This window comes from Globicephala melas, chromosome 15 (assembly GCF_963455315.2).
Source record: "Globicephala melas chromosome 15, mGloMel1.2, whole genome shotgun sequence".
Classification (NCBI taxonomy): Eukaryota; Metazoa; Chordata; class Mammalia; order Artiodactyla; family Delphinidae; genus Globicephala; species Globicephala melas.
The window spans coordinates 20,460,825-20,486,771 of record NC_083328.1 but is presented as its reverse complement, the minus strand read 5'-3'; the positions used below and the strand labels follow the sequence as shown (position 1 = coordinate 20,486,771).

The following is a 25,947-nucleotide window of genomic DNA, read 5'->3' as shown; positions in this document are numbered from 1 at the left end:
CCCAGGCCCAAGGAGCAGCGGGCCTTGAATTTGGAAACATCTTGGAGTGTCTCTGGAGTATAATGAACAACGCAGGGAGAAAGCCCAGTAGGGCGTTTGCATTTTATTCTGTGAGCAGCAAGGAGCTTCTGGAAGGTTCTAGTAGGGGCGTGCCGTGGGCTGATTCACAACTTGAACACTCACCCTGACCACTGTGCAGGAGGAAGACTGAGAGAGCAGGACCGGGGAGGCAGAGGCTCCAGCAGGAACTGGGGCAGGAGATGCCAGCGGCCTGGACCAGGCTGGGAGCCTTGGAGGTGGAGGGAGGCAGCTAGGCCAGAGACGCACTTTGGAAAGCGAGGATTGCCGTGACGCTGCTCCGTAGTGTCCCCCACGCTGTGAGCTTCGAGGGTAGGGCTGTCTCGCCAGCCTCAGTGTCCCCAACGCAGTGCGCTCCTCAATAAATGTTGGGTGAAGAAATGCACTTTCTTCCTGATTTCCCTTTCACCATGGAGGACACCAAAGCTCAGGGGTTGAGGAGGCAGCTCACATGTGTCAGGCAGGGTCAGCTCCCAGATTGGATTTCACTGCCTGCCCTGGACCCACCTCATTCTGCTGGCACAGACGGTGAGACAAAAGATAGAGGAAATGGTTTCCTAATCTGAACACAGGGACAAAGAGCAGCTGACCTCATGGGGTTATTTTGAGAATTAGAAATCTTCAGCACGGGCCTGGCCCCTGAAAGTCACTCAGTAAAAGTTGTGGGACAGAAAGCTTAGAAAGTACTGCATTTCAGGTGATATTTCTGCAGTATTTGATGCACTGAGCCCCATTCCTTTCTGTTTTTTAATAAAATAACAAAAACAGTATAAAAACATCCAAGGATATTTTATTTTATTATTATTATTATTTTTTGCGGTACGCGGGCCTCCCACTGTTGCGGCCTCTCCCGTTGCAGAGTACAGGCTCCGGACGCGCAGGCTCAGCGGCCATGGCTCACAGGCCCAGCCGCTCCGCGGCATGTGGGATCTTCCCAGACCGGGGCACGAACCCGCGTCCCCTGCATCAGCAGGCGAACTCTCAACCACTGTGCCACCAGGGAAGCCCAACACAAGGACATTTTAAATGCTATTTCCTATGAAGACTTGAGAACATACACATAGATAGAACAGGGTGTGATGAACTCACATGGACCTACCCACCCAGAACCAACAAGTGTGATTCACATCCTGTCCTGTGCTGTTTTTAAAGCAAATCCCAGACATCATATTCTTTCATCTATATAGTGTTCAGAATGTATCTTAAAAGAGACTTTTTTAAACAGAAGCACAATACCATTATCCTACCTGAAAAAGAGATGTACAGTGATACCTCAATACCATCAACTATCCAGTCGTGTTCACACTCGTCAATGTCATACTTTTTTGTTTACTTGTTTGAATCAGGATCCAATTAAAGTCCACAGGTTGTGACTGTAACCAAGTCTTTGTAGTTTATTTTAATCTATAGGTTACCTCCCTTACCCTCTCTCACAATTTCTTTGTTGAAGAAACTGGAGTCTGGATTTTGCATACTGACTTTTTGTAGTGTCTTTGAACTTGTTGCTCTGTCTCCAGTATTTGTTATAAACGGTAGAGACAGATGCTCGATCCTGTTCAAGGCTGGGTTTTGCTGTTTTGTTTATTGGCAAGGCCACTTCCCGGACAGCCTGTGCTCTTGCATCAGGACACACAGCATTGGTCACTACTGGTGCACATTGCCCCAAATCCCCAAAATCGGGGGTGCAAAATGATGGTCCTCTAATTGTATCACTCCCTCTTCAGTTATTAGCTGGATGGAACCAGAACTCTTAACAGCTATTTTACAAGGACAAAAAAAAAAGTCAGATGAAGGGAGCCATAGATTAAGGGATTTCAAAGGCATATCAACCAATCACATGTCAACGTCATTTGGATCCCAGTTTAAACAAATAAATTGTAAACCCAGAATTGACCTCTGTGAGGCAATATAAATTGAATGTTTAATAATATTAAGGAATTTTTGTTAGTTATGTTTAGCATGGTTTTTTAAGAGTTCTTGTAGAGATACACATAGAAATGTTAACAAATAAAACTATGATGTCTGAGATTTTCTTCAAAAATATGGGAGGGAGAGTGGGGGCAGGTAGAGATGAAACATGACTGGCTGTAGGGGATTTTTTTTTTTTTTTTTTGGCTCTGTTGGGTCTTCGTTGCTGCGTGCGGGCTTTCTCTAGTTGCGGCGAGCTGGCTTCTCATCGCGGCGGCTTCTCTTGTTGCGGAGCACGGGCTCTAGGTGCGTGGGCTTTAGTAGTTGTGGCACGTGGGCTCAGTAGTTGTGGCTCGTGGTCTCATAGAGCGCAGGCTCAGTAGTTGTGGCGCACAGGCTTAGTTGCTCTGCGGCATGTGGGCTCTTCCCAGACCAGGGCTCGAACCTGTGTCCCCTGCATTGACAGGTGGATTCTTAACCACTGCGCCACCAGGGAAGCCCCGTAGGGGATTGTTGAAGCTGGTGGTGGGCTTCATTCTCTCAACTTTTTATGTTTGAAAAGTTCCATATCAAAAAAAATTAACCAAATTATCTGCAACTACATTATACTGTCGCTTCTTCCATGAGCATCTTTATGCAAACATTTTGTGTTGTTGCTGAATTATTTCCTTAGGAGACATTCTCATGACATAAGATAGGATCCTAGATGGGGCTCTTCACACCTCGTTGTGAAGTTCTCTTTCCTGGCCTCTGCTTGCACCCCCTCCTGATTCGCAGCCCTCCATCTCCGTCTACTTTCCTCTTTACCTGAGCTGCCGAGGTTCCCCGACAAGCCCACCTGTCTGCATTCTGCCAGCTCCTTGCAGCAAACACTGCCTGGAGCCGCCCTCTCACTCTTATGATCTGTATTCGTTTCCTGGGGCTGCTGTAACACATGACCACAAACTGGGTGGTTTAAAACAACGGAAATTTATTCTTTCACAGAGGAGGCTAGAAGTGGGCAGTCCCGGTGTCAGCAGGACCAGGCTCTCTCCAGAGGCTGCAGGGGAGAATCCTTTCTTGCCCCTTCTAGTGTCTGGTGGGCCCAGGTGTTCCTTGACTTCTGTCTGTGTAACTCCAATCTCTGCCTCCGTCTTCACATGGCCTTCTCCTCTGTATCTGTGTCTCCTCTTCTGTCTCTTTAAGGACACTCATGGTTGGATTTAGGGCCCACATGGATAAAAGAGGCTGATCTCATCTCAAGATCCTGAATTATGTCCGCAAAGACTCCTTCTCCAAATAAGATCACACTCCCAGGTCCCTGGGGTTAGGACGTGGACATCTCTTTTTGGGGGCCACCGTTTAAATGACCACATGACTTACAAGACCCTGTAGATGAGACATGAAAACATCAAATAATCTTCTTTTTCATCACTCATGGCTAAGCCAGAGAGCCTCGTCCCACCCTTCCTCACCCTTCTTTCCCAAGGGAGTCCAGGAATCTCCTCTCTGGTGGGTGCATGGGTGCAGGTAAAGGGACAGAATGACCTGTTGCTCACCTCTCCCTTCCTAAGCCTCTCTGAGCAGTAATCTACCCGAGCCCTGGGCAGGGGAGGCATCAGATGGGGTGGGGTGGGCCCTGCTCTCTAGCTGATGGTGTTTCTTTCAGGAACTTCACACGCATCTTCCACCCTGATTATGGCAACTGTTACATCTTCAACTGGGGCATGAAGGAGAAGGCCCTCCCTTCAGCCAACCCCGGAGCTGAGTTTGGTAAGTGTTGGTTTGTCCTGGAGCCAGGGCCATGAGGATTTAAATCCTATCACGTGGGGCTGAAAGACCAAATTACCATCGGCCATTGAGGGGCAGGACCGAGGGTAGAGGGAGGCCGGCACCTACTGTGTGCACGGGGGCTAGGCCAGGTGCCTTCTCAGCCGTCCCCCACCCAACGCTCGTAAATCCCTGGGGTAGTGACTGGTGTGCTCATTTTGCTGATGAGGAAAGTGAGGTAGCAGTAAGCTTAGTGGTCAAGAGCACAGGCTTCTGTGACTGGGTGGAATCCCAGCTCCACCATTTATCCCCGGGTGAGGCTGAGCTGAGACTTAACTTCTCGAAGCCCTTGTTTCCCCATATCGAACAGAGCAGGGCATATATGTAGTATAGAACTCATCGAATCATCCTGGCCTAAGGCAGGTAGACCTCTGAGCACAGAGCAAGCAGCCTTGTCTCTAAGCCTGGCAAGTAGCAAATGCTCGATAAATGCAGATATTCTGAGAAGTTGTACATAATTTGCCCACGCTCACATAGTTACCCTGGGGCAGAACCCTTCCTCTCAGCCTTGTTTCTGTGCAGTTCTTGAGAGACAGAGAGCAGGTGAAGTAGTGAACAGAAGGGAGGAAGAGGAAGCGGTTGACAGCAGAGGCTGCTCATTTGGGGAGAAAGGCTGGTGGACTCGGCACGTGCACCAGGCCCTGGGGAGCAAATCCTTCCTCCCCGCTCAGGTTGTGCCCTCCCCAGCCATCAGAGGGCAGGTGTCATTCAGCAGCTGTCAGGGCTGCTGGTCAATAGGGGTGTGGGTGGGCTGCCCACCCTTCACCACCCCTGTGCCCCTGACATTGGGTATCACAGAGGTGCTGGTCGACTCAAGTCTATACGAGAAGATGATTAAGATCAAGGAGCCTGGCTGCCTGTTTAGAAGCCCAGCAACCCTCCACTTCCTCACTGAGTGACCTATGACAACATCCCTTCTCCTCTATGAGCCTCAGCTTCCTCATCTGTAAAATGGGGACGATAATTGTACCTAACTCATATGCCCCTTGAAAGCACCAGTGGGATCATGTAAATAAAGCCCTTAGCCCAGCACTCAGCATGTAGCAAGTGCTCAGTAAATGCTAGCCTTCTTGTCCTAACCACCTAGCCCGGTCCCATGGTGCATAAAATGATGGGTCTGGTCTCTACCTTCAAGAAGGGAACAGTGGAGTGGGGCAGGAAGACAGATAATAAAAGAAGAATCTCAAGAGTGAGAGAGGTACTTGGAAGGAAAGTTCCAGGGCTAGGAGAGCATATCGCAGAGATCCTGAGACCCAGTCTAGGTAGTCAGGGAAGGCTTCTGAAGGAAGTGACACTTGGGCTGAGATCTGAAGGAAGAGCAAGAGTTTCTAGGTGAAAGGTGAGGCTGGAGACAGCATTCCAGAGAGAAGGGAGAGCGTTACGAAGTCCTAGCAGCAGGAAGCAGCACGGCAGCAAAGGGAAGTGAGTGGAGAGCGTGAGGACCTGTGTGATTGGAGGTAGGACCGCCTGTGCTGTGGCCCTAGGTCTACCTGCCCTGTGGAAGAGAGATCATGGCGGGTGGTATAGGGGGCAAAAGGAGCCCAAGACCATGGTGGCTTGGACTCGAATGGGGGCCTTAGAGAAAGCAAGAAGTCTGGATTTTCGTAAAGTGGAGCCAGCTTCCTGCACAGACCCTTGGCTGGAGGGGACTTGGACCAGTGGGTGGTGGGTGTCCCTTCTGCCTTGGGGAGCGAGCTCAGGCAGCCCTCGGCCCCATCTTCCCCTCAGGCCTGAAGCTGATCCTGGACGTGGGCCAGGAAGACTACGTGCCCTTCCTCACGTCCACAGCCGGTGCCCGGCTGATGCTTCACGAGCAGATGTCGTACCCCTTCATCAAAGAAGAGGGCATCTTCGCCATGTCGGGGATGGAGACTTCCATCGGGGTGCTGGTGGTATGGCTGCAGCCCAAGGGCACCCCACCTGCCCAGCGCCCACCTCCCAGGGCCTGAGAGCCAGAGATCCGGGCCTCCCCAAGCCCTGGATCTCCTCACCATCCACTCCTGCCTCGCCTTCTGGCTGGAACCACACCGGGCGGCCACGCTCTGGGGGAAGATGGGTGCCCCCCAAGCACTGGCGCCTGCTGGGACATGAGCCCTCTATCCCCTCTCAGCATCCCCTAGACCTGCATGCTAGATGGGAGGGAGGAACAGAGGGGGCTTCCTAGGGGTGACTAGGGGCCCCCCCACAAACAACCTCTCACACAGGACAAGCTGGAGCGCAAGGGCGAGCCTTACAGCCAGTGCACCGTGAACGGCTCTGACGTCCCCATCCGAAACCTCTACAGCGACTACAACACGACCTACTCCATCCAGGTGGGAAGATGGTGCAGCCTCATGACGATGGGGCCCCATCCACGTCTACCTAGCCTGAGGCCTGAGGTCTCTGGGAAAGCTAATCCCAGCAGGGCTGACTCTGCTGGATCTTTGGGACCACAGGGTGCCCTGTCCTGGTTCCCACCGGGGCCCAGGGCTGGCCGCTTCTCCACCCTGCTTTGTAGGTGTGCCCTTGGGGTCTCGCTCTGGGGTCTCGCAAGAAGAAGCCTTGTGTATGTTAAGGGTTTACGTGAATTACATCATCATTTAATCCTTTCAATACCCCTACGGGCAATAATATACTAACAATAATTACTAATTATTGTTAACGTATTATGCTATTAATAGCATTTATTATATATGCCATTTATTATAAGTATTAATATACTAATAACAGCAGGCTTATTGTGTGCTAGGCAGGCACTGTTCCACGTGCTTCACATATATACATTAAATCATTTAACCCTCACAACAACCCTAAGATGTAGATACTATTATTAGGAATGAAGAAATTGGGGTTTACATACCCCAGTCCAAATGCCTCATTGATGTACCTGAGAAGTCCCTCTTTGTATCTGGCCTCAATCCCCCTTGCTGCAGCTGGGGGCTTCCCCCTTATGCTGATCTCCAAGGTCAGCCCAGGAGGCCTGGCCTCAGACCTGGCCCCAGTGGAGAAGGACACACTGAGTCTTTGCAAAAGTGACCACTTGCTGACACTTTTTCTCCCAGCCCAGTCTTCCTTGGTGGATAAGGAAACTGAGGCATAACAAGGGCCATGGCAGAGCAGTGCCTGGCTCCGTGTCTGAGAGCCCCAAGCAAGGTGTGGTCTTCCCGTTTGCCTTAGTCAGGGGACTCTACTCTCCCCCATGCCCGCCTGCCCGCCCACTCCATCCAGCTGACCCCAGGCACCCCACACTCTGACGCTCCTGCCTGCGATGGAGAGCTCAGGGAACCTTCCAAGCCTCTGGAGGGAGGACAGATGGACAGACAAGACAGCACAGGGAGGTGGGGAGCATGGAGGGGGAGGCCAGAGGCATCAGGCCCCAGCCCTGGAGGCCTCATTCTAGATAAACCTCAGTTCTTGCTTCGTCCAGTCCAGTGCAGTCACCACTCTGGCCGGAGACCTTGGCAGAGCCCCAGGCCCTGGTCTGGTGCTCGGCCCGCCCAGGCCCCGCCCTAGCCCAGCCTCAGCTGGGCCCTGGAGAGGACTCCCTCCTTCCAGGTGAGACAGTGGGGTCTGGGCGAGTGGGAGACACTTGGCCAAGTCAGGGCTCCCTTCTGACGCCACTGCCCCTGACCTCGCCCCAGACCCGCTCCTCCCGGCTGTGCCATTTCATCTGCCACCTCCCCCCGGCCACTTCCTCCCGCAGGGAGCCCCCAGGTTTGCCAGGGAGGACAGAGGAGAGGATGGGTTGGCCTGAGGAGCAGCAGGCAGGAGAGCGGAAGAGAAGCTGTGGGCTCCTTGGCCGGGGTGGGAGCAGGGGGTCCTCCAGAGGCAGCGCTTGGGAACCTGGGCAGCAAGAGACGTGAGGAATGGCTGCTTCCGTTCGCTGAGCGCCCCACAGCAAGCCGAGCTCCCCGCCTGAGCCGACGGGAGCGACAGGAGTAAACTGAGGCTCAGAGGCTAAGGGCTGGCCCCGGGACACATAGCTCATCTCTGAGTGGAATGACCTGAAAACCCAGTATGAGTAGATTCATCTCAACCAGCCCGGGGCTGGGGCAGGGGGAGGGGAGGGCTGAGTCCACTCTCCCCCTCCCCCATCCCCAAACAGGGGACATTCTGTACAAGGTCACTTCCTCTTCCATCCACTCTGAGCAATCACAGCACACTTCTCGCCTTCCCTGAGTGTTTCTCTCCAGGAAGAAGGAGCACAGGGCAAGCCTGCCTGTCTTCCCTTCTGGGTCCTTCCACGTAAAGGGCTCGGAAAGCTGCTGGCAGCCTTGTGACAAGCGCTATCTAAGAGTTAGCTTTTTTTTTTTTGGCCACATGCAGATCTTAGTTTGCTGAACAGGGATCAAACCCGTGCCCCCTGCAGTGGAAGCGCAGAGTCCTAACCACTGGACCGCCAGGGAAGTCCCTCAGAGTCCGCTTTAGTGCTGGAACAAGCCACCCCTCCCCATGTCATCCGTGGGGCCCCAACTCTGAAAGGTGGCAGGGGCCATCCTCAGAGAGCTGGCCTCTGGCCCGAGTCCCTCTACGGGGGCCAGGGACAGGGGAGGACCACCACGCCCCAACTTGGAGGAGGCTCGGCCACTGCTTCTGCGCGGGAGGTGCCCCTCCCCCCCGCCCCCCAGCCCCCGTGGCCTGGGCAGCAAGCTCTCTGGGCCCCCTTCCCCCGGGGCTGGGACGGGGACATCACCGTCAAGTCTGCATTCTCTCTGTACCTCCTCCACCCCCAGGCCTGTATTCGCTCTTGCTTCCAAGACCACATGATCCGTAACTGCAGCTGTGGCCACTACCTGTACCCGCTGCCCCGTGGAGAGAAATACTGCAACAACCAGGAATTCCCAGACTGGGGTGAGTGGGGAGCCCCGGGGGACCGGCCACCCGCCAGCTGGGCCACTGCCCCCGCAGGCCCTGACCACAAGGGAGGTCGGAGCTCCACGCCCTCCGTCCCCGTCCTCTCAGACCACAGCCCCTCTCGCCTCTCCCCCTACTCTTCGACTCCATTAACTACACTTGAAACATGTATGTTCGGGAGAGAATTTGTCCTTGAGGCCTGAAGCCACAGGCGGAGGAGCCCCTGCTGGGCTCACACTGAGCTGGGATCCAGGCTTGGAGTCCAAACACCGATGGATGTTGTCAGCAGCAAAGAGCATCCCACCACCTCTTTTTCTTTTAACCTTTTATTTATTTATTTTACTTTTTGGCTGCATCGGGTCTTAGTTGCGGCACACGGGATCTTCATTGAGGCGTGTGGGATCTTTCGTTGCAGCGCACGGGCTCTTTGTTGCGTCGCGCAGGCTTCTCTCTAGCTGTGGCATGTGGGTTTTCTCTTCTCTAGTTGTGGCACGTGGGCTCCAGAACGCATGGGCTCTGTAGTTTGCGGCACACGGGCTCTCTAGTTGAGGCGCACGTGCTCAGTAGCTGTGGCCCGGGGGCTTAGTTGCCCTGTGGCAGGTAGGATCTTAGTTCCCTGACCAGCAATCGAACCCGCATCCCCTGCATTGGAAGGCGGATTCTTTACCACTGGACCACCAGGGAAGCCCCCTGCCACCTCTTAAAACTAACAAAATGTGTGGACAAAAGGGGAAAACTTTACCCCTTCCAGCCACCCATCCCTTCCCACATGACCCCATCACCCCGGCCCACTGGCCAGGATCGGGTGACAGGTGGAGGGAAAGCTGCTCTGATGCTGCTGAGCTGGGGCTGGGCTGTCTGGGGAGAGGATCCCCCAGGCCAGGCTGGGGTGAAATGGCTGGCGACGGGGCGGGTTGGGGGTGGATGTAGGTGATTCTCCATGGCCAGGGGGGTTCGGATTGAGACAACTCCCCCCACTCAACCTAAGCACAGGCCTTAGGTGGCCCAGGGCCAGGAGGGCAGAGGGCAGCCTGAGGCTCAAAGCACAAAACCCCGCCCGCTCAGAGTCTCTCTCCCCACCCGCTACCGCTCAGCCTATTGCTACTCGGCCCTGCGCACGAGCCTGGCGCAGAGGGAGACCTGCATCGATGTCTGTAAGGAGTCCTGCAAGTGAGTCCTGCCCGGAGGCTCGTGTGGGTGGCGGGGCAGGCTGTGGATGGAGGGGCAGCTGGGACAGTGACAGGCTGCCTTCTCTCTTCCAGTGACACGCAGTACAAGATGACCATCTCCATGGCCGTCTGGCCTTCTGAGTCCTCTGAGGTGAGTCAGGGGCACGGCCAAGCTCCTGGCTGCCCATCTTTGGGTGGGAGGCAGGTCTGGGCAGAGGTCTGCAGGCTGTTTGGAACTTTACAGAGGGGGGTTCCTCCCTCCTTCCCCTCCCTCCCTGCTAACTTCCACCCACGTCCCCCAAGCACTGTGCTGGGGCCACAGCAGTAAGCGGGACACACAGTCCTTTGCCCTTACGGAGCGTACTTTCTACCTGGAGAGACAGACAATATACAGAAATAAGATCATTTCAAATGGCTGTGCAGGGTAGACCAGATGATGAGAGGCTAACTGGGGGAAGAGGCCTTAGGGTAGTCAGGGAAGACCTCCCTAAAAAGGTGACATTTGATTAAAACTGGAGGATGGGGCTGAGCCAGGCTGGGCGGGTCTGGGGAGGATCTGGGCAGAGGGAGCAGCAGGTGCAAGGGCCAGAGGTGGGAAAGGGCTGGCACAGGGAGGCCGGGCCTATGGGGGCCTAGAGAGCCGAGTGCATTCTCCTCAGCGCAGCGGCCACGGCGCGCACTGCCACCCTCCCTTCTCCCTGGGCCAACACGTGGTCCCCCAGGGGCTTCAAGAAGATACGGGGCTGTGGTCTGCCTCCACAGGTAGCAGGGCCCATGACCGGGAGGGGATGCTGCAGGGCACCATTGTTTTCAGCTGCCTTTTTGGGTTCCAGGACTGGATTTTCCATGTGTTGTCAGAGGAGCGGGACCAGAGCCCCAATATCACCATGAACAGGTGAGCTCAGAGTCTGGACGGGCCAGGGAAGGCAGAAGAGAGGAGGAACCAGAGCCTCAGGGGAGGGGCTTGGGCATAGAGCTGCTACTCAGTCACCTTCTCACACTGATCAGATTCAGAAGCAAGCCTAGAGGAGCACTGAGAGAGGCCAGCCAGGGAGGCTCAGAGCCTACCGCTTCCTAAAGGAGAGCCTGTTCTTCCATCTGTCACCTGGCCATCCAGCCATCCACCCCTCCAGTCCTTTCATCCTTGTACCCATCCACCCATCTATCCATCATCCATCCTTCCAGTCTTCTACCCACCCATCTCTCCACTCACACATCCATCCATCCATCCGCCCCTCCATTGTCCATCCGTCCATTCTCCCACTCATCCATCCACCCACCCACCCTCCATCCATTCAACCATTTTTCCATCCATTCAACACAAACATGCATTGAGCACAAGAAAAACAGAAGATTCAGTCTATCAGGAAGTTCGAGTCTAGAGGACAGAGGTATGCGAACAGGGCTTATGATGATGGGAGTCTGCCCAGGACCCTTCCTGTGGGATCCCAGCAGGGAAGGAGGCTCCTTCTTCCTGAGAGATAAGGGAGGTCTGTATAGGGAGATGACACTTGAGCCGAGCCTCCAAGGAGGAGTAGTAAATGTTCAGACAAATAAGAAGAGGCAGCAATGTCCCGGCAGAAGCCTGGAGGTGTGAGAGAGCATCGCCTTTCTGAGGACCATCTCAGGTCCCCTGACAGAGAGCCAAGGCTTAGGACTCTATGTCAAGCCTACTGTCCATGGGCTGGGAGTGGGAGAGGGGAGCCCGGAGCTGATCCTCAGGACTGTCTCGGGCCCCAGAGTCCTCTGGAGAGCTGGTTCAGAAAGGGGCACACAGGATGGGTGCTGGGCAGTGCTGCCTTTTGTGGCCCCAAGGCCTGGAGGGGCCCTTCCTGGCGCTTGTTTGGACCTCACCACTCCTGGGAGTGGCAGGTGAGAAGCTCGAGCCAGAGGAGGGCTGGGGGGGCCTTGCTGCCTTTCGTGTGCATGTGTGCGTGTGTGCGCGCATGCGTGTGTGTGTGTGTGTCTCTCTCTCTTTTGGGGAGAGGGCACCAGCTTCCTTTGCTGCCTCCTGCAGGAAGGGAGTTATCAAGCTCAACATCTACTTCCAAGAATACAACTATCGCACCATTGAGGAGTCAGCAGCAAATAACGTGAGTCTGGGGGCTCCTGGCACCTCGGCCCCGCCTGCAGTCCCTCCACCTGGTACCCAGAGGACGGTCCCTTAAGCAGTGTCAGATTACTTCCCTGCGCTGAGACGGTCACCCTTTCCCCCTTCCTGGCCAACAACCCACCTCACAGGAACCCGTGAGGCTGGGCTTGAGGCAGGAATCTGTGGCCCAACCAGCCCCCCTTCCCCAGCCGGGCCCTCAGTCCCCTGCTCCCCACAGATCGTCTGGCTGCTCTCAAACCTGGGAGGACAGTTTGGCTTCTGGATGGGGGGCTCGGTGCTGTGCCTCATCGAGTTCGCGGAGATCATCATCGACTTCGTGTGGATCACCATCATCAAGCTGGTGGCCCTCGCCAAGAGCCTGCGGCGGAGGCGGACCCAGGCCCGCTACGATGGCCCACCGCCCACCGTGGCTGAGCTGGTGGAGGCCCACACCAACTTTGGCTTCCAGCCTGACACGGCCACACACGGCCCCGATGCTGGGCCCCACCCCCATGAGCAGACCCCGCCCATCCCAGGCACCCCACCCCCCAACTACGACTCCTTGCGTCTGCAGCCACTGGACGTCATCGAGTCTGACAACGAGGGCGATGCCATCTAGACCCTGCCCATCCCGGGCAGCCCAGGAATTCAGACCTGAGCAGTGGAGACCGTCGCCCAAGGCCACATTTTATGATGCCCTCTCCACGGGCCCGGGACGGGAGGTGGCCAAGGCCAGAGTCCAGGTCCTGCTACAGAGAGCCAGCAGCTCCTGGCCAGTCCCAGGCTGAGGGCTCCGTGGAGTAACGGTGCTGGTACGGATGTGGGAATTGTGTTCCTGCCCGCACCCTCCAACCTGACCCAATCCTTGGCCTGGGATGCCCCCAGCCAGGCTCCAAGACCTGGAGCATCCTCCCCTGGAGGCAGGCCACTTCCCTCCCAGGGCCGGTCACCATCTGCCCCGAAGATGAACAGGCAGCACGCTTGTGACCTTGTGAGTGGGTTTACTGAGGGCAGCTTTGGTGGATAGCAGGCATCAGAGGCCCTGCCAGGTGGCACATGTTTTGTTCTGGAAAATAAAAGTAGAAAACACAGAGTCTAGCTTTGTTCTTTGTCTGACTGGGCAGCCAGAGTGCCCTGATGCATCTCTGGGGGTGGAAAGGCGTCCATAACAACTTGAGAGCAGAGGCCTGGCCAAAGAAAGGTCCAAGCTGGTGATTTTTAAAGTTTCTTTCAAGTTGTCCCTGAAACAGTGGCTTTATGCCTTTTTCAGTGTCGTCCAACTTATTTCTTTGGGTTGCGAGAATCAAGAGAGAGAGAAAGAGAGGTAAGATGGGAGAAATACTCAAAACTGGCTTAAGCAAAAGCATCTCCAGCAGCTCAAGTGATGTCTGTTCTCTCTGCCTTCCCAGGCAGGCTGTCCTTACTTTACAGCAGCAAAGGGCCATCTGCAACTCCAAACTCAGCTAGGAGAGAGCACCTCTTTCCCAGTTGCCACAGCAAGTTCCCAGGCAGACTCTCATTGGTCACTGAGTGGGTCACATGCCTGTCTCTGAGCCAATCATCAGTGTGCCCAACTGGCAGGCTGCTGGGATTGGTCAGATCCTGCCCATACCTGAGGCCAGTTGGCCCCCAGCAGAATCACATGGTCTGAGGGTGGTGGGGACATGGCTCCTAGGGGTGCTGGATAAAATATAGGCCACCAAGTTAAACTGGAACTTTAGATAAACAGCAAATTAATTTTTTAGTAGACGTACATCCATGTAATATTGGGGGCATATTAATAAATCATTCACTGTTTTTCTGAAATTCAAATTTAACTGAGCTTCCTGTATTTTTAATTGCTAAATATGGCAACCCTAATGGCTTCCCAAAAAGAGATCAGGGAGCTGTTATCAAAGAAGAATGTGGTCTGGCAGCTGCAGACAGCTGACCACTGCAGGGCCCTGCTGTCACCTGCTGGCCCCGGTGGTGAAGGAGCTCTCGCTTCAGACCCTGGGACCAGGGCATCCCAGCCCTGCTGGTCTAGAACACCTGGGTCCTTGGCCTGAAAGGCAAACAAGCTGTCCTCCCATTAAGTGCCCACGATGGCACTGTGGAGGAAGGAGGTGTCATAGGCTGATGCCACTCCAGCCAAAGGCAGCATTGCTAGGGACTGAGTGGGGCAGGCCTTGGGGAAGCCAGGTTTCTGAGCTCAGGGCCAGGCAAGTCTGTACGCTGGAGTCTCAATTCTTGGTAATTACCACACTTACTACTATGACTAGGACTTTTATCAATAGCAATGGTAGTTGTTGTCACCACACTCACTATTACTTGTTGTTTTTAAACAATGACTGTATTGTATCAAACACTTATGACATGCCAGGCACCAGGCCAAGTAGTTTATAAGTAAGTCTTATTTCATTGAATTCTCATAACCACTGGGAAATATGATCATGCCATTTTACAAGTAAATAAGCTGACGCTTGGAGAGGTAAAGTAAGGTGCTAGACTAGATTGCTATTCTTGTAAGTGACATAGGCGAGACTCCTGGTCATAAGAATACCAGTTCCTCAGAGAAGCCCAGGGCTTTCATATTTATTATCTCATCTGAGGCTCTGGCGCAGGCAGAGCAATGATTATTATCTAACTCCATTTGCCAGCCCTTTGGTCACAAGTTAATTTGAACTTGAGCTAAAAGGGGAATTCATTGGTTCTTATAATTAAAGTCCAGGGATTTCAAGCCTGGCTGTATCCAGGGCTTCAGCTACAGGCTGTATTTTCTTCTGTGTCGATATCCCTCTCACACAGTTTCTCTCCATAGGCTACTCTTCCCTCCATAGTCCCAGACTCCATTCCCTCAGCTCAGCAACCACAGCAGGAAGAAAGCTTTTCCTTCACAGTCCCAGCAAAAGCCTCGACAGTGAGGCTCATTTGGATCAGCCTGGGCCACATGCTCATTGTGAACCTACCACTGCCACTGAGGATGGGAGATGCTGCCTGGCCATCCTGGGGTGTATCTACAGCGGGCAGCCCCTTACAGACTCCTGTGAGAAGTTTTGCTCAGAGATGTGTTGAAGCGGAGCGGGAAGGAGCTTCTGGCCCCCAAAGCTGCTTGTAGATGGGAGACGGGGACCAGGCTGACGTGGGCATCAGTTGCCATCTCTCTCTTGGGGAGTACTGAGGGCCGGGGTGAAGATGGATAATGGCCCCATCTCCAAAAGCAGGCTCTGGGTCAGACAGACAGGCATTCCTCTCCCCTCCGGATCTAGAGGAGATACAGGCTGTCCTATTCCTACTCTGGGTTCCCATTAGAGCCGTTTAAGGGTGACAAATCAGTCTAGCAGGGCCAAAATTGCCCAGAAAAACAGCATTCTGTAATTCCCTCCTCTACCCGCAAAGGGAAGGTAGGTTACAGACGCTAGAGGACTATGAAATTAGCAGCTATTGTGCACTTGCTACATGCTGTTGCTCCCACTGTGTCTCAGTGGCTCTTCAAATAACCCTATGAGTTAGGTACCGTTATGACCCCTGTTTTTCGGATTAGGAAATGAGGCTCAGAGAGGCTAATGACTTTCCCAAGGTCACACAGCTGAAAGGTGGCAAAGCTGGGAATCAAGACCAAGCCTGTCCTAGTGGCACTCACCCACACTGGCACAGAGGTCACTGCAAAGAGGTTTCCACTTCAAAGCAGCTCTTTTCACCTTCCAGGTGACCAGCTCCCACTCCAAGGCGGGAGCCAGGCTCAAGCCCTGCCAGACACTCTGTGATCCACCACATGAGAAACCAAAGTATTTTTCTTGGTGCGGATTCACAGCTGATGCTCTTTCGGGGCCAGCCAAGCTGGTTCCCAAGATGTGGGGACAGAATGTGTGGGAAGCCCTGGATGACAAGCCCAGAGAGACACGGCCCTGGCAGCCCAGTGGGGCTGGTTCAGAGGCCACATTCGCGGCAGTGCCCCTCCGGAGGGCTGGCACAAGCAGGCTAAACCAGCTGGGATTATCCTTTCCTGCCGAATCCTCAGTGCAGACAGCACAGCACATGCGAAGCACCCAAATATTCACTGAGGAAAGAAAACAGCCTTCTTTCATTTCATAGTACTTATTAATTGCACTTTCAAGACAGGATCATTTAAAAAATCATCTGAAAATTCCTCCCTGATAAATAATACACCTCTAATTTACAACCTTTTTTTTTTTGATTATACAAATGAACCACATTTTTTTGAAATGAATTCTGCCCAATCCCAGGCGGATTTTTAGAGCAAATCCATTCTGGGGGCTTCTGTGGCCCCGGAACTCCAGCCCCGACCCTCTTACCAGCCGGGCGCGTGGGGGTCAGTAGTCCACAGCCCGCATGGCGGCCACCGTGGTGGCGAGGCGGCGGGGCAGGCCTTTGCTGACCTGTCTGTAATCCTCGGGTTTGGCCTTCAGGAGCATCAGGATGTTCTGGAGGGTGCGGGATGGCTGCAGGCCCAGGGCGTCCATCACGTTGATCAGGTAGTCTGCGGGGAGGGAGCAGACAGACACAGCTCGACAGACTCAGCACCGAGAGGACGAGCCCCAAAGGCCTCGCCGCGGTAAGGGACAAGACACACCCCCAACCCCCAAGTGCTGGCTGCCAGGTCTGCCCTCAGCCCACAAGCCTTCACTCTGAGGGCTTTTCCAAGGGGTCAGACCTGCCTGTGAGCTCGGCCCGGGTCCAGGAATTCTAGTCTCATAAAGGAGTTGCCAACATCGCCCCATCCCCGCCACTCCCACTGCACACTCAGCTCTACAGCCTAGCCGACCTCAGCCGAAGCTCTACCCTCGGGACCCCTGCGTTCCCAGCCCTGCTCCCCAGCGGACCCCACTGACGACATGGAAAACCCAAGGGGTCAGGAGACACAGGGCTTATCTAAGCAGCTCCCGAAGATTTCCCAGCAGAGCCCCTACAGGCGGGACTTTGGACGGTGCAGGGGGCCAGGCCTGGTGTAACGCAGTTCCCACACCTCCCAGATAACCCCTTAGGGTACGAGTTAGGACAGATTACTGAGCCCACCCCCAGGCCAAGTCGATGAGCATTTCCAAGAGAGGGTCTGAGGCTCCTGTCCTTCTGAAAAGCAGCAGTGCCCTCCAACCGGCAGGCAAGCTCGGGCAGCGCCGGCGGAGTGGAGGAGAAAAACGGGTTTCCGAGGTCAGGGTGACCTCAGTGACTCCATCCACCTCCCGAGTCTCTACTTCCACCTGTGGATGCAGTTTGTACCCATCAGGCAGCATGTTCGGGGGATGAAGTGGGACAAGGACCGCGGACGTGCCTGATGTGACGCGGGTGGTCAGTAACCGGCTGCTCCTTCCCTTCCTCTTCCTGGGCAGCACGGCTGGCCGAGCCCGAGGCAGGGCGCTCTCCAGCCCCTCCCTCTTCCTGCTCTGCGGGACTGGGAGACGCATCACCCAGCAGGTCCCTCCTTATGTTCTGATGACCACCCACGTTAATTTTTTCTGCCCAACTAGGCTGGAGCTCCAGGCACGGCTCTATCTTCCCTGTGTCTTCTTTCTGAGGCCCGGCTCAGGGCAGAGCCCATAGGAGGTGCCTGCTCTGCCCTGGCTGCCTGACTCATGTCCTAGCGAGCCGCTTCCCAGGAAGGGCACCACCAACCAGTCAGGCACCTGCCTCTGGCACATATTCACCCATAAAACTGTGAATTCCCCTCGACTGTCGGCCAGGACCTGCGAAACGGCAGCCCATGATCTACCATGACATCTTCTGTTCAGACGGCAAGAGTGTTTTTGGTTTTGTTACTTTTTTTTTTTTTCTGGCTGTGTTGGGTCTTCGTTTCTGTGCGAGGGCTTTCTCCAGTTGAGGCAAGTGGGGGCTACTCTTCATCGCGGTGCGCGAGCCTCTCACTATCGCAGCCTCTCTTGTTGCGGAGCATAGGCTCCAGATGCGCAGGCTCAGTAGTTGTGGCTCACGGGCCTAGTTGCTCCGCGGCATGTGGGATCTTCCCGGACCAGGGCACGAACCCACGTCCCCTGCATCGGCAGGCGGACTCTCAACCACTGCGCCACCAGGGAAGCCCCTTGGTTTTGTTACATTTTAATGCTTAATTTGAGCGTCTTTAAGGTGGCCACACACTGCCACAGACCTCTCCGCTCTCTATCGTGTTACCACGTGGCAACTTCCCGGCCCTTAAGCACACTCCCTCACAGCATAAGCTCAGTGAGCACAGGAACTGCCCAAACCTCTCTTGCATCCCATCTCCTAGCACAATGGCTGGCACATAACAGACACTCACAGTCAACGCTGAGCGAGTGAGCAGATGGATGTGGACGGCAGCTTAACGGAGGGAGATGCGATGTGGACAAGTGAACTGTAGGGACCACCCCCAAATCTCACTCACTAGTTCCGCTGGTTCTCTCCTCAATGCTCCCGCCTATACCAACGGGGACCACCGATGAACATTTAAACCTCTTCATCTCTTCTCTGAACCTGTGCCCAGTGAGATGACAAAAGCTGGCTGCTGCCCTGTAACGGCTGAGAGCTAACCACGAATTAGCACAGAGCTGGGAGCTGGGGCAGCTGGGTTCCAGGCCTGGCCCCATCACTCACTGCTCTGGGACCCGGAGCAAAGGGCCTCACGTCCATTTCTCCCTCAGCAAACAAGAGGCTGGCTCGGGCCTGGGGTCACCCAGGGCAAAGCTCTGGCTGGGTCCCCAAGGAGGTAATCTTTAAGGCTCCCACCACCCTCTCCCTCACCCGCTCCAAGAGCTGCCTCCAGCTAAAAAACAGGCAGGCAATGGACTGATACCAAGAGGCTGGGGAGACGCCCCGACCACCTGCCTGCAGTATCCCCAGCCTCAGAGCACCCTGCAGGCGGCATCACCTCCAGGGACGTGCGCCAGCAGGAGCAGGTGGGCACACGCCCCTGTGACCCGGGAGGCAGACAGGTACTCGGATGGAGACCACGGGGCAACCCCGGCTGGGTGGCCTGGTGTTGCACGTGCTCTGTGCCCCGCTTCCTCATCAGTGATGAAGGCAGGGGCGCTGAGCTCACAGGGGGTTTGAAGATTGCGTAAGCCCGTGGGTGCGTGAGCGCCTGGTTCAGCACCTGCCATGCCTGCGCACAGTGAGAGCTTATTCAATGTCAGTTTGCATGATGATTCTGTCGGTGGGCAGAAGGCAAGGCGGGGCAAGGCGGCATCACACAAGTCTGCCTCACTCATCCCAGCCCATCTCGGCAAAGCGCCCCTTAATGGCTCTTAGCCTCAGCAGCTATCCGAGTCCACGGGGACACCTGTCAAAACACTGGTGTCTAGGCTTCTATCCTAGGCTTATTATGTCAGAATCTCTGGGGGTGGGGCCTGGGGAGTCCACATGTTTAACAAAGCTTCACAGACAAACCCAGAGCTGAAGTTGAGAGGAGACCTGGGACGACACACCTGGAGGGCAGGGGGCCTGACGGATGCAACAGGCCAGAGCTGACCCTCCCCCCACCCGTCCCAGAGACCCACCGATGTCGGTGGCCAGCTGCTTGGTGGAGTGCGGGGTGAGCTCAGGGATCTGGAGGACCGCGTCACAGTAGGTCTGCATCGTGGCTCTGGCGATAGAGCCCAGCCAGCTGTCGGCCATGTTGTCCAGCTCGGGCAGTTCATCCCCTGGAAAGGGAAAGAGGGTCACCAAAGAAACACAGCCTGGCCAGGAAGAACCGGCCACCAACAGCTCTTATGGGGCTCTTCGGGGTGACCAGGCCCCATGATAGGTGCCACATGCAATATGCAAAGCTACAGTCTCAATGGACAACGCAGGAAACAGAGGACAATTACATCTTAGGTCAACTGGTATTGACTCAGTACAATGAGGATTCAGAAAAGAAAGCAATCAGGTGAGGCGGGACAACCTCAGAGGTCTCAAAGGCTGGGGGCAGATGCAGCCAGGCAGGCCAGGAGGAGTTCTGCAGACAGAGCAAGAGGGAGGGGGGCCCACACCATAGGTGAGAGGGTGGAGAACTGGCACAGCCCAGCAGGAGACAGATGGCAGTGCTGAAGACACAGGCGGCACATCAGAACCGAGACCTGGGTTCAAGACCAAGCCTGCCACTAATGAGCCGGGTGCCACCTGACTGTTTGCTTCATCGGTAAAATAGAGATAACATCAGTCCTGGCTTTTCAGGACCAGTGCACAGTAGCCATTAGTGCTAGAATGATTATTGGGGGTGGGGGGAGTATGTACAGGGAGCAGAGGGAAGTGTGTTAGGGGATTGGACTGGGTCACAGAGGGCACCCCGAGGACCGCGTGCACCCCATGTAGTAGGGAGGAGGCAGTGACTGCAGCTTCCCTGCAAGGTTGTGAGAAGACGAGCCCATGTTGGGAGGGCCTGCCAGGCCAGGGAGGGGTGAAGGAGGGAGATGCAGTGGCCATCCAGGCATGAGAGGCACGGGCCTGACACCTGAGGGCAAGGGGGATACCCCGCAGCAGAAGTGGAAAGAAGGGGAGAAATGAGAGCAACATTTTTTTATAAGTAAGTATGGAGCCAAGCAGTGGAAAATTAGAAGAAGATAAGCAAAATGCTACTACTACCACCACTAATAATAATAGTAACAGAGAATATAAAGTTACTTATAAACACCATCTGCTTAGAGAAGAGCCCAAAGGGCATGTGGGAACACGGCAACACCGGTGAGTGCAACGGTGGGATGATGTGATCTAGTTTCTTTGAAAACTGTGACCTGTTTAACACAGAGCATCTGTACAACAAATACAAGCCAGAAGGCTAAAAATCAAAACAGGATAAACACAAATGAGGACAAGGACAATAATGTGTGATCTACCGTTTCCGCCTTGGAACTGGACTGGCTATAGTGTGGCCAGAAACACAGCTGGGAGGGAGGCTGGTTTGGGGGACAAAGCTTCTTCTCACTGACTCTGACCCAGAAAGGGCTGAACCTAACAGGTCAGAGCACCAAACACCTAGATTCTAGGGTTGTCGGACAGAACTGAAAGCTGATAGAAATGGATGAGAGGGAGACATGAAAATGAGTAAGAGACTTAGGCTGGTGCCTTGGGAGACCCTCCAGATCAGGGGAAGAGGAGCCCAGAGACACAGATACATGGACACAGCGGGTGGCGGGCAGTCGTGTGTTAATTGTATTAAGTCCCATTTGTGGAGACCCTGCCGGGTCTGGCACTGTCCTGGGTGGCCCTGCCCTTCAGGCACCCTCTGGCCAGGCAACAAAGACAGACCTCAATGAGGTCAGGGCTGCAGCAGCTGCACATTCTGAGTCCAGCAGGAGCCCACAACCAGGAGCGAGTACCTGTGCTTACTTGGACAGATGGGCAGTTTGCCAAATGCACACAAGGAAAAAGAGCATTCTGAGCAGAGAGAACAAAACTCATTTTTTTTTTTTGCGGTACACGGGCCTCTCACTGTTGTGGCCTCTCCCGTTGCGGAGCACAGGCTCCGGACGCGCAGACTCAGCGGCCATGGCTCACAGGTCCAGCCGCTCCGCGGCATGTGGGATCTTCCAGACTAGGGCACGAACCTGTGTCCCCTGGATCGTCAGGCAGACTCTCAACCACTGCGCCACCAGGGAAGCCCAAAACTCATTTTTAAAAAGTGCCCATGATAAACAGAGCACATGTGAGATGATCCTGTTTGTGAAGAAGTGCGGGTACGTGCAGATCCGTAGAGAAAAGCACATGGGGAGAATAGTCCCTCAGATGCTACCAGTGACTGTCTCAGGGCAGTAGATTTTTTTTTTTTTTTTTTTTTTTTTTTTGTGGTATGCGGGCCTCTCACTGTTGTGGCCTCTCCCGTTGCGGAGCACAGGCTCAGCGGCCATGGCTCACGGGCCCAGCCGCTCCGCGGCATGTGGGATCTTCCTGGACCGGGGCAGGAATCCGTGTCCCCTGCATCGGCAGGCGGACTCTCAACAACTGCGCCACCAGGGAAACCCAGGGCAGTGGATTTTTAATCAAAACTTTTTTTTAATTTTGAAAATGAAGAAAAAATCCTTCTGAGTGGCTGGAATGTGAGCACGTGGGGCACAGGAGACACAGAAAGGGAGGCGATGAGGCCGCAAGCACTCCCCTGGGCAGGACTGGGAAGGGTCCCCAGTGCCAGGCCACGAGGAGTTTGGAAGGACCTTAGGACCTGTAGGTCCTAAGGGGCCATCAGAGGTTTTTAAGTGGGCAGGGAATCATTAGTCAGAGGTGAGGGCAAGAACCAGGAAAGAGAAGCAAGATAGACAAAATGCAGGAAAGAAAAGAAATCTCAAGAAACAGGGGTTTAAAAAGGCCAGGCTGGGCTCGGCAACGCTTGAGCTTTTGCACTGCCTTCAGCAATGGCCTGGCCACGGCAGATGGCGGCCCCTTCCTGAGCCAGAGTCCCCGCGGGGCTGGCTCTTCCTGACCGAGGGCCCACCACGCAGCAGCAGCTCCGCAGAGAGGCTGCACCTGCCCATCAGATGACCTGCCGGAACCAGGAGCTGGGCCCTCTGCCTGTCAGCCAGGCCAGAGAGAGTGCGGGAGCCTCCCGGGCCCAGTGCCACACCTGGGAAGCACTTTTTCCCAGTGCCCAGAATCATGACTCCACGGCAGCTCCGGCTGCCTCCACAGATCTCCCAAGTCCACTGCAGCCAAACCTGGTAACTCCACAAAGGAAGAGGACCATGACATGTGGAGATTGGAGTTTTCCTGCAAATGCCTCTGCTCTAACCCACTGTGTTTGTGACCCTTGGACACATCCCTTTACAATTCCCAAAGTTCAATTTCCTCACAGGAAAAAGACTCACAATGATTTTTAAATCTCCCTCCTACTTATCATTTATCTAAGCCAAAAAGCTCCTATTGGCTGTTTAACCATCTGCTTCATAAAACTTTCAATGTTAAAACGGGAGAAAACTAGAACTAGTGCCAACTATTATATATAGGATGGCTAAACAATAAGGTCCTGCTACTGTATAGCACAGGGAACTATATTCAATATCCTGTGATACACCATAATGGTAAAGAATATGAAAAAAATATACGTATATGTATAATTGAATCAGTTTACTGTATACCAGAAACTAACACAACACTGCAAATCAACTATACTTCAACAAAATTTTTAAAAAAGAAAAAGAAAACTAGAACTAGAATGCTAGTTCACTGGGTAATTCTTTCCTATTTTCTGTATGCCTGAAAATTTTCATAATAAAACGTTGAATGAAAGGTAAAAACAAAAAAATTACCTGGATCAGCTTCTTCTTCTTGTTATGTTTTCAACCATTGTTACAATGTTACTTTATGGCCGGGAGGTTTTTCCTTCTGAACAATGCTCAACCCAGAGCCCAGCACACAGAACGATTAATAAACATTTCTTAAGTGAGTGAATGAATGAATGAGTGAGCAAATGAAAACAATCATATATTCACTAAATCTGTATATATTTATTTGCAGTGGAACAATAAGACATTATGTTCTTCCTGATGTAAGGCAACAGACAATGAACAGAGAACCACATTTTCTTGCCAAAGAATCTGAACCTGAATTTAATCCTTATCAGTAAGAGATACATAATGAAGTATTTATAGATGAAATAACATGATGCCTGGGATGTGATTTAAATACTCTAGCAAAAAATGTGAGCAGAATACATGAAACAAGAAGCCATTCTTGAAGCCAGGTGACAAGTGTCTGGGTTTCCTTGTACTATTCTCACTACTTTTGTGTGTGAGTTTGTGTACGTGAAAAGTTCTATGAAAAAAAAGTTTAAAAAAATTTTAAACTTAAAAAGTGTATTAGCCAATAGATGAAAATAAGAATCACTTGGAGCCCTTGAGTACAAGATGGCAGCACAGGAAGACCCTGAATTCACCTCTTCCCCCAGCACACCACACCCACAACTATTCATGAAATAACACCCACTGCATAAGAACTGAAAACCAGCTGAACAGCTTCCTCCGCAGCAAGGGAGAAGAGGGCCACACGAAGATGGGGAGGAGAGGCAAGATACAGCCTCACCAAACGCCCCACACAGTAGGGCAGGATCTCATGGGCAGAGCCCCTTCTTGAGCAGCAAGAGGTCTGTCTGTGCCCCGCGTCGGGCACCCCAACCCTGGGACCTGCAGCCAGACGAAGCCCCCCAAACATCTGGCTTTGAAACCAATGGAGTTTATGTGCAGGGGACCCAGGGGTCTGTGGGAATCTGAGGTACTCCTGTTGAGGAGCTCGTGCACAGACTCACCCCAGGAACCAGCGCAAAGGCAGCAGTTTGAGAGGTGACTAGATTCTATGTGAAGGAGATTCCGCTGCTAATCTTAAAGCATCTGCCAATGGGGCAGGGAGTATCTAGGGTTGACCTCGGGGACAAAGAGGCTGGAAAACGCCATTTTGCACTCTGCCTCTCCCTCGGGGCGCAGTGGACAGGCGCAGACATGGCCTCGGGAAAGCTGAGGGTGTGCCCGGCTCCACACTCTCTTCCCACATCGCTAAAAGCACAGGTGTGCCCTGCCCCCAGGGCTCCTTCCCAACCTTGCTAACGCCAGTGGGCAAGTGCAGTCCACACAGGGAACACCTCGATGGGCCTGGCTCTGATAACCAGAGGGGCTTGTGCTCCTGGGCACAGGACTGTAACAATCAGAAAGTCAGTTCTGGGCAGGATATCACACCCAGGACACTATGCAGCAGACTGAGTCACATCCCCAGTCTGCAGGTGAAAAAGGGCCATTTAATTGTCCTGGAGCTTCAACCTGAGGGATAGGCTTCAGGGCTACAGAGGTGCTCTCAGGGAAGCAGGCAGGGAGGCACCATTCTTGCACCCTCCCTTGGCCTCACCACTGCTCACTGGTACCTCCTAGCAAGGAGCTTATACACTCGTCTGAAGTCCCGATGCTTGCAACTGTTGCCCAGGAGACACCTCCAGATCTCCCAGTCTGGAGGTCAGTAGGGTCTATGATTGCAGTCCCATAGGACTGTATACATCTGCATACTTCAAAAGCTGCTGCCTGAGTATCTGGCTTCCAATCAGCCTGAATCTGGGTGCTGAGTGAGATCATTCCCTTTGGAACACTGACAGGTCTTGGTGCATCCTCAACAACGGGAGCCTATCAAGAATAAGCCAGGCTACTCAGACAATCACAGAGGTTTGAGAGACAACCAAGAGCTAGGGAAAGGTTGAATGATAAGGCTCATCTCCTATACAAGGTCACTCCTTCAAGACTGGGAGAGGTGGCTCCTTTGCCTATTACATAGAAGCCAACATAGAGAGTCAAGCAAAATGAGGAAACAGAGGAATAATTTCCAAATGAAAGAATAAGACAAAACCTGAGAAAAAGGCCTGAATGAAACAGAGATAAGTAATCTACCTGATAAAGAGGCTCACCCAACTTGGGCAAAGAATGGATAAACATAATGAGAACATCTACAAAAAGGTAGAAAATGTAAGAAAGTACCAAACAGAAGCTGGAGAGCTGAAGAATACAATAAGAGAACTAAAAAATACATTAGAGGGGTTCAATAGCAGACTAGATAAAGTAGAAGAACAAATCACTGACCTGGAAGACAGAGCAGTGGAACTCATTCAAACAGATCAGCAAAAAGAAAAAAGAATTTTAAAAAGTGAAGATAATTTAAGAGACCTATGGGACAACATCAAGTAGATATAACATTTGCATTATAGGGGTCCCAGAAGGAGAAGAGAGAGAGAAATGGGAAGAAAACTTATTTGAAGAAATAATGGCTAAAAACTTCCCTAACCTGGGGAAGGAAACAGACATTGAGGTCCAGGACACACAGAGTTCCAAACAAGATGAACCCCTAAGAGATTCCCACCAAGATACATTATAATTAAAATGTCAGAAGTTAAAGAAAGAATCTTAAAAACAGCAAGAAAAAAAACCCAACTTGTATGTGCAAGGAAACCACCATAAGATTATCAGCTGATTTTTTCAACAGAAACTCTAAAAGCCAGAGGGACTGGCATGTTATATTCAAAGTACTGAAAGGAAAAAACTTCCAACCCAGAATACTCTACCAGGCAAGGCTATCATTCAGAATTGAAAGAGAGAGAGTTTTCAAGACAAGCAAAACTTAAAGGAGTTCACACCACTAAACCAGCCTTAT

At 53.2% G+C, this 25,947-nt stretch overlaps 2 protein-coding genes across 10 annotated transcripts in view; one reads left to right on the top strand and one right to left on the bottom strand.

Moving 5' to 3' along the window:
• SCNN1B (sodium channel epithelial 1 subunit beta) overlaps positions 1–12,980 on the top strand; it is a 76,439-nt gene extending 63,459 nt beyond the window's left edge. For all 4 annotated transcript variants that reach the window (XM_060285086.2, XM_030871480.3, XM_070043658.1 and 1 more), the window contains exons 5-13: positions 3,635–3,738; positions 5,524–5,687; positions 6,000–6,107; positions 8,508–8,625; positions 9,723–9,798; positions 9,891–9,948; positions 10,631–10,692; positions 11,815–11,890; positions 12,128–12,980. In XM_060285086.2, the coding sequence (XP_060141069.1) occupies positions 3,635–3,738; positions 5,524–5,687; positions 6,000–6,107; positions 8,508–8,625; positions 9,723–9,798; positions 9,891–9,948; positions 10,631–10,692; positions 11,815–11,890; positions 12,128–12,508 (1,147 nt within the window). In that variant the 3' untranslated portion in view covers positions 12,509–12,980. The remainder of the gene's footprint in view (positions 1–3,634; positions 3,739–5,523; positions 5,688–5,999; positions 6,108–8,507; positions 8,626–9,722; positions 9,799–9,890; positions 9,949–10,630; positions 10,693–11,814; positions 11,891–12,127) is intronic.
• Positions 516–25,947, bottom strand: part of COG7 (component of oligomeric golgi complex 7) — a 100,753-nt gene continuing 75,321 nt past the window's right edge. For 2 of the 6 annotated variants that reach the window (XM_070043656.1, XM_030871478.2), the window contains 2 exons: positions 19,356–19,499; positions 12,441–16,369 (listed from right to left, as the gene is read on the bottom strand). In XM_070043656.1, coding sequence (XP_069899757.1) covers positions 16,203–16,369; positions 19,356–19,499 — 311 coding nt within the window. In that variant the 3' untranslated portion in view covers positions 12,441–16,202. Of the gene's footprint in view, positions 3,355–12,440; positions 16,370–19,355; positions 19,500–25,947 lie in introns of those variants that run through there. The other 4 variants (XM_060285083.2, XM_030871477.3, XM_060285082.2 and 1 more) reach the window with 4 other exon arrangements.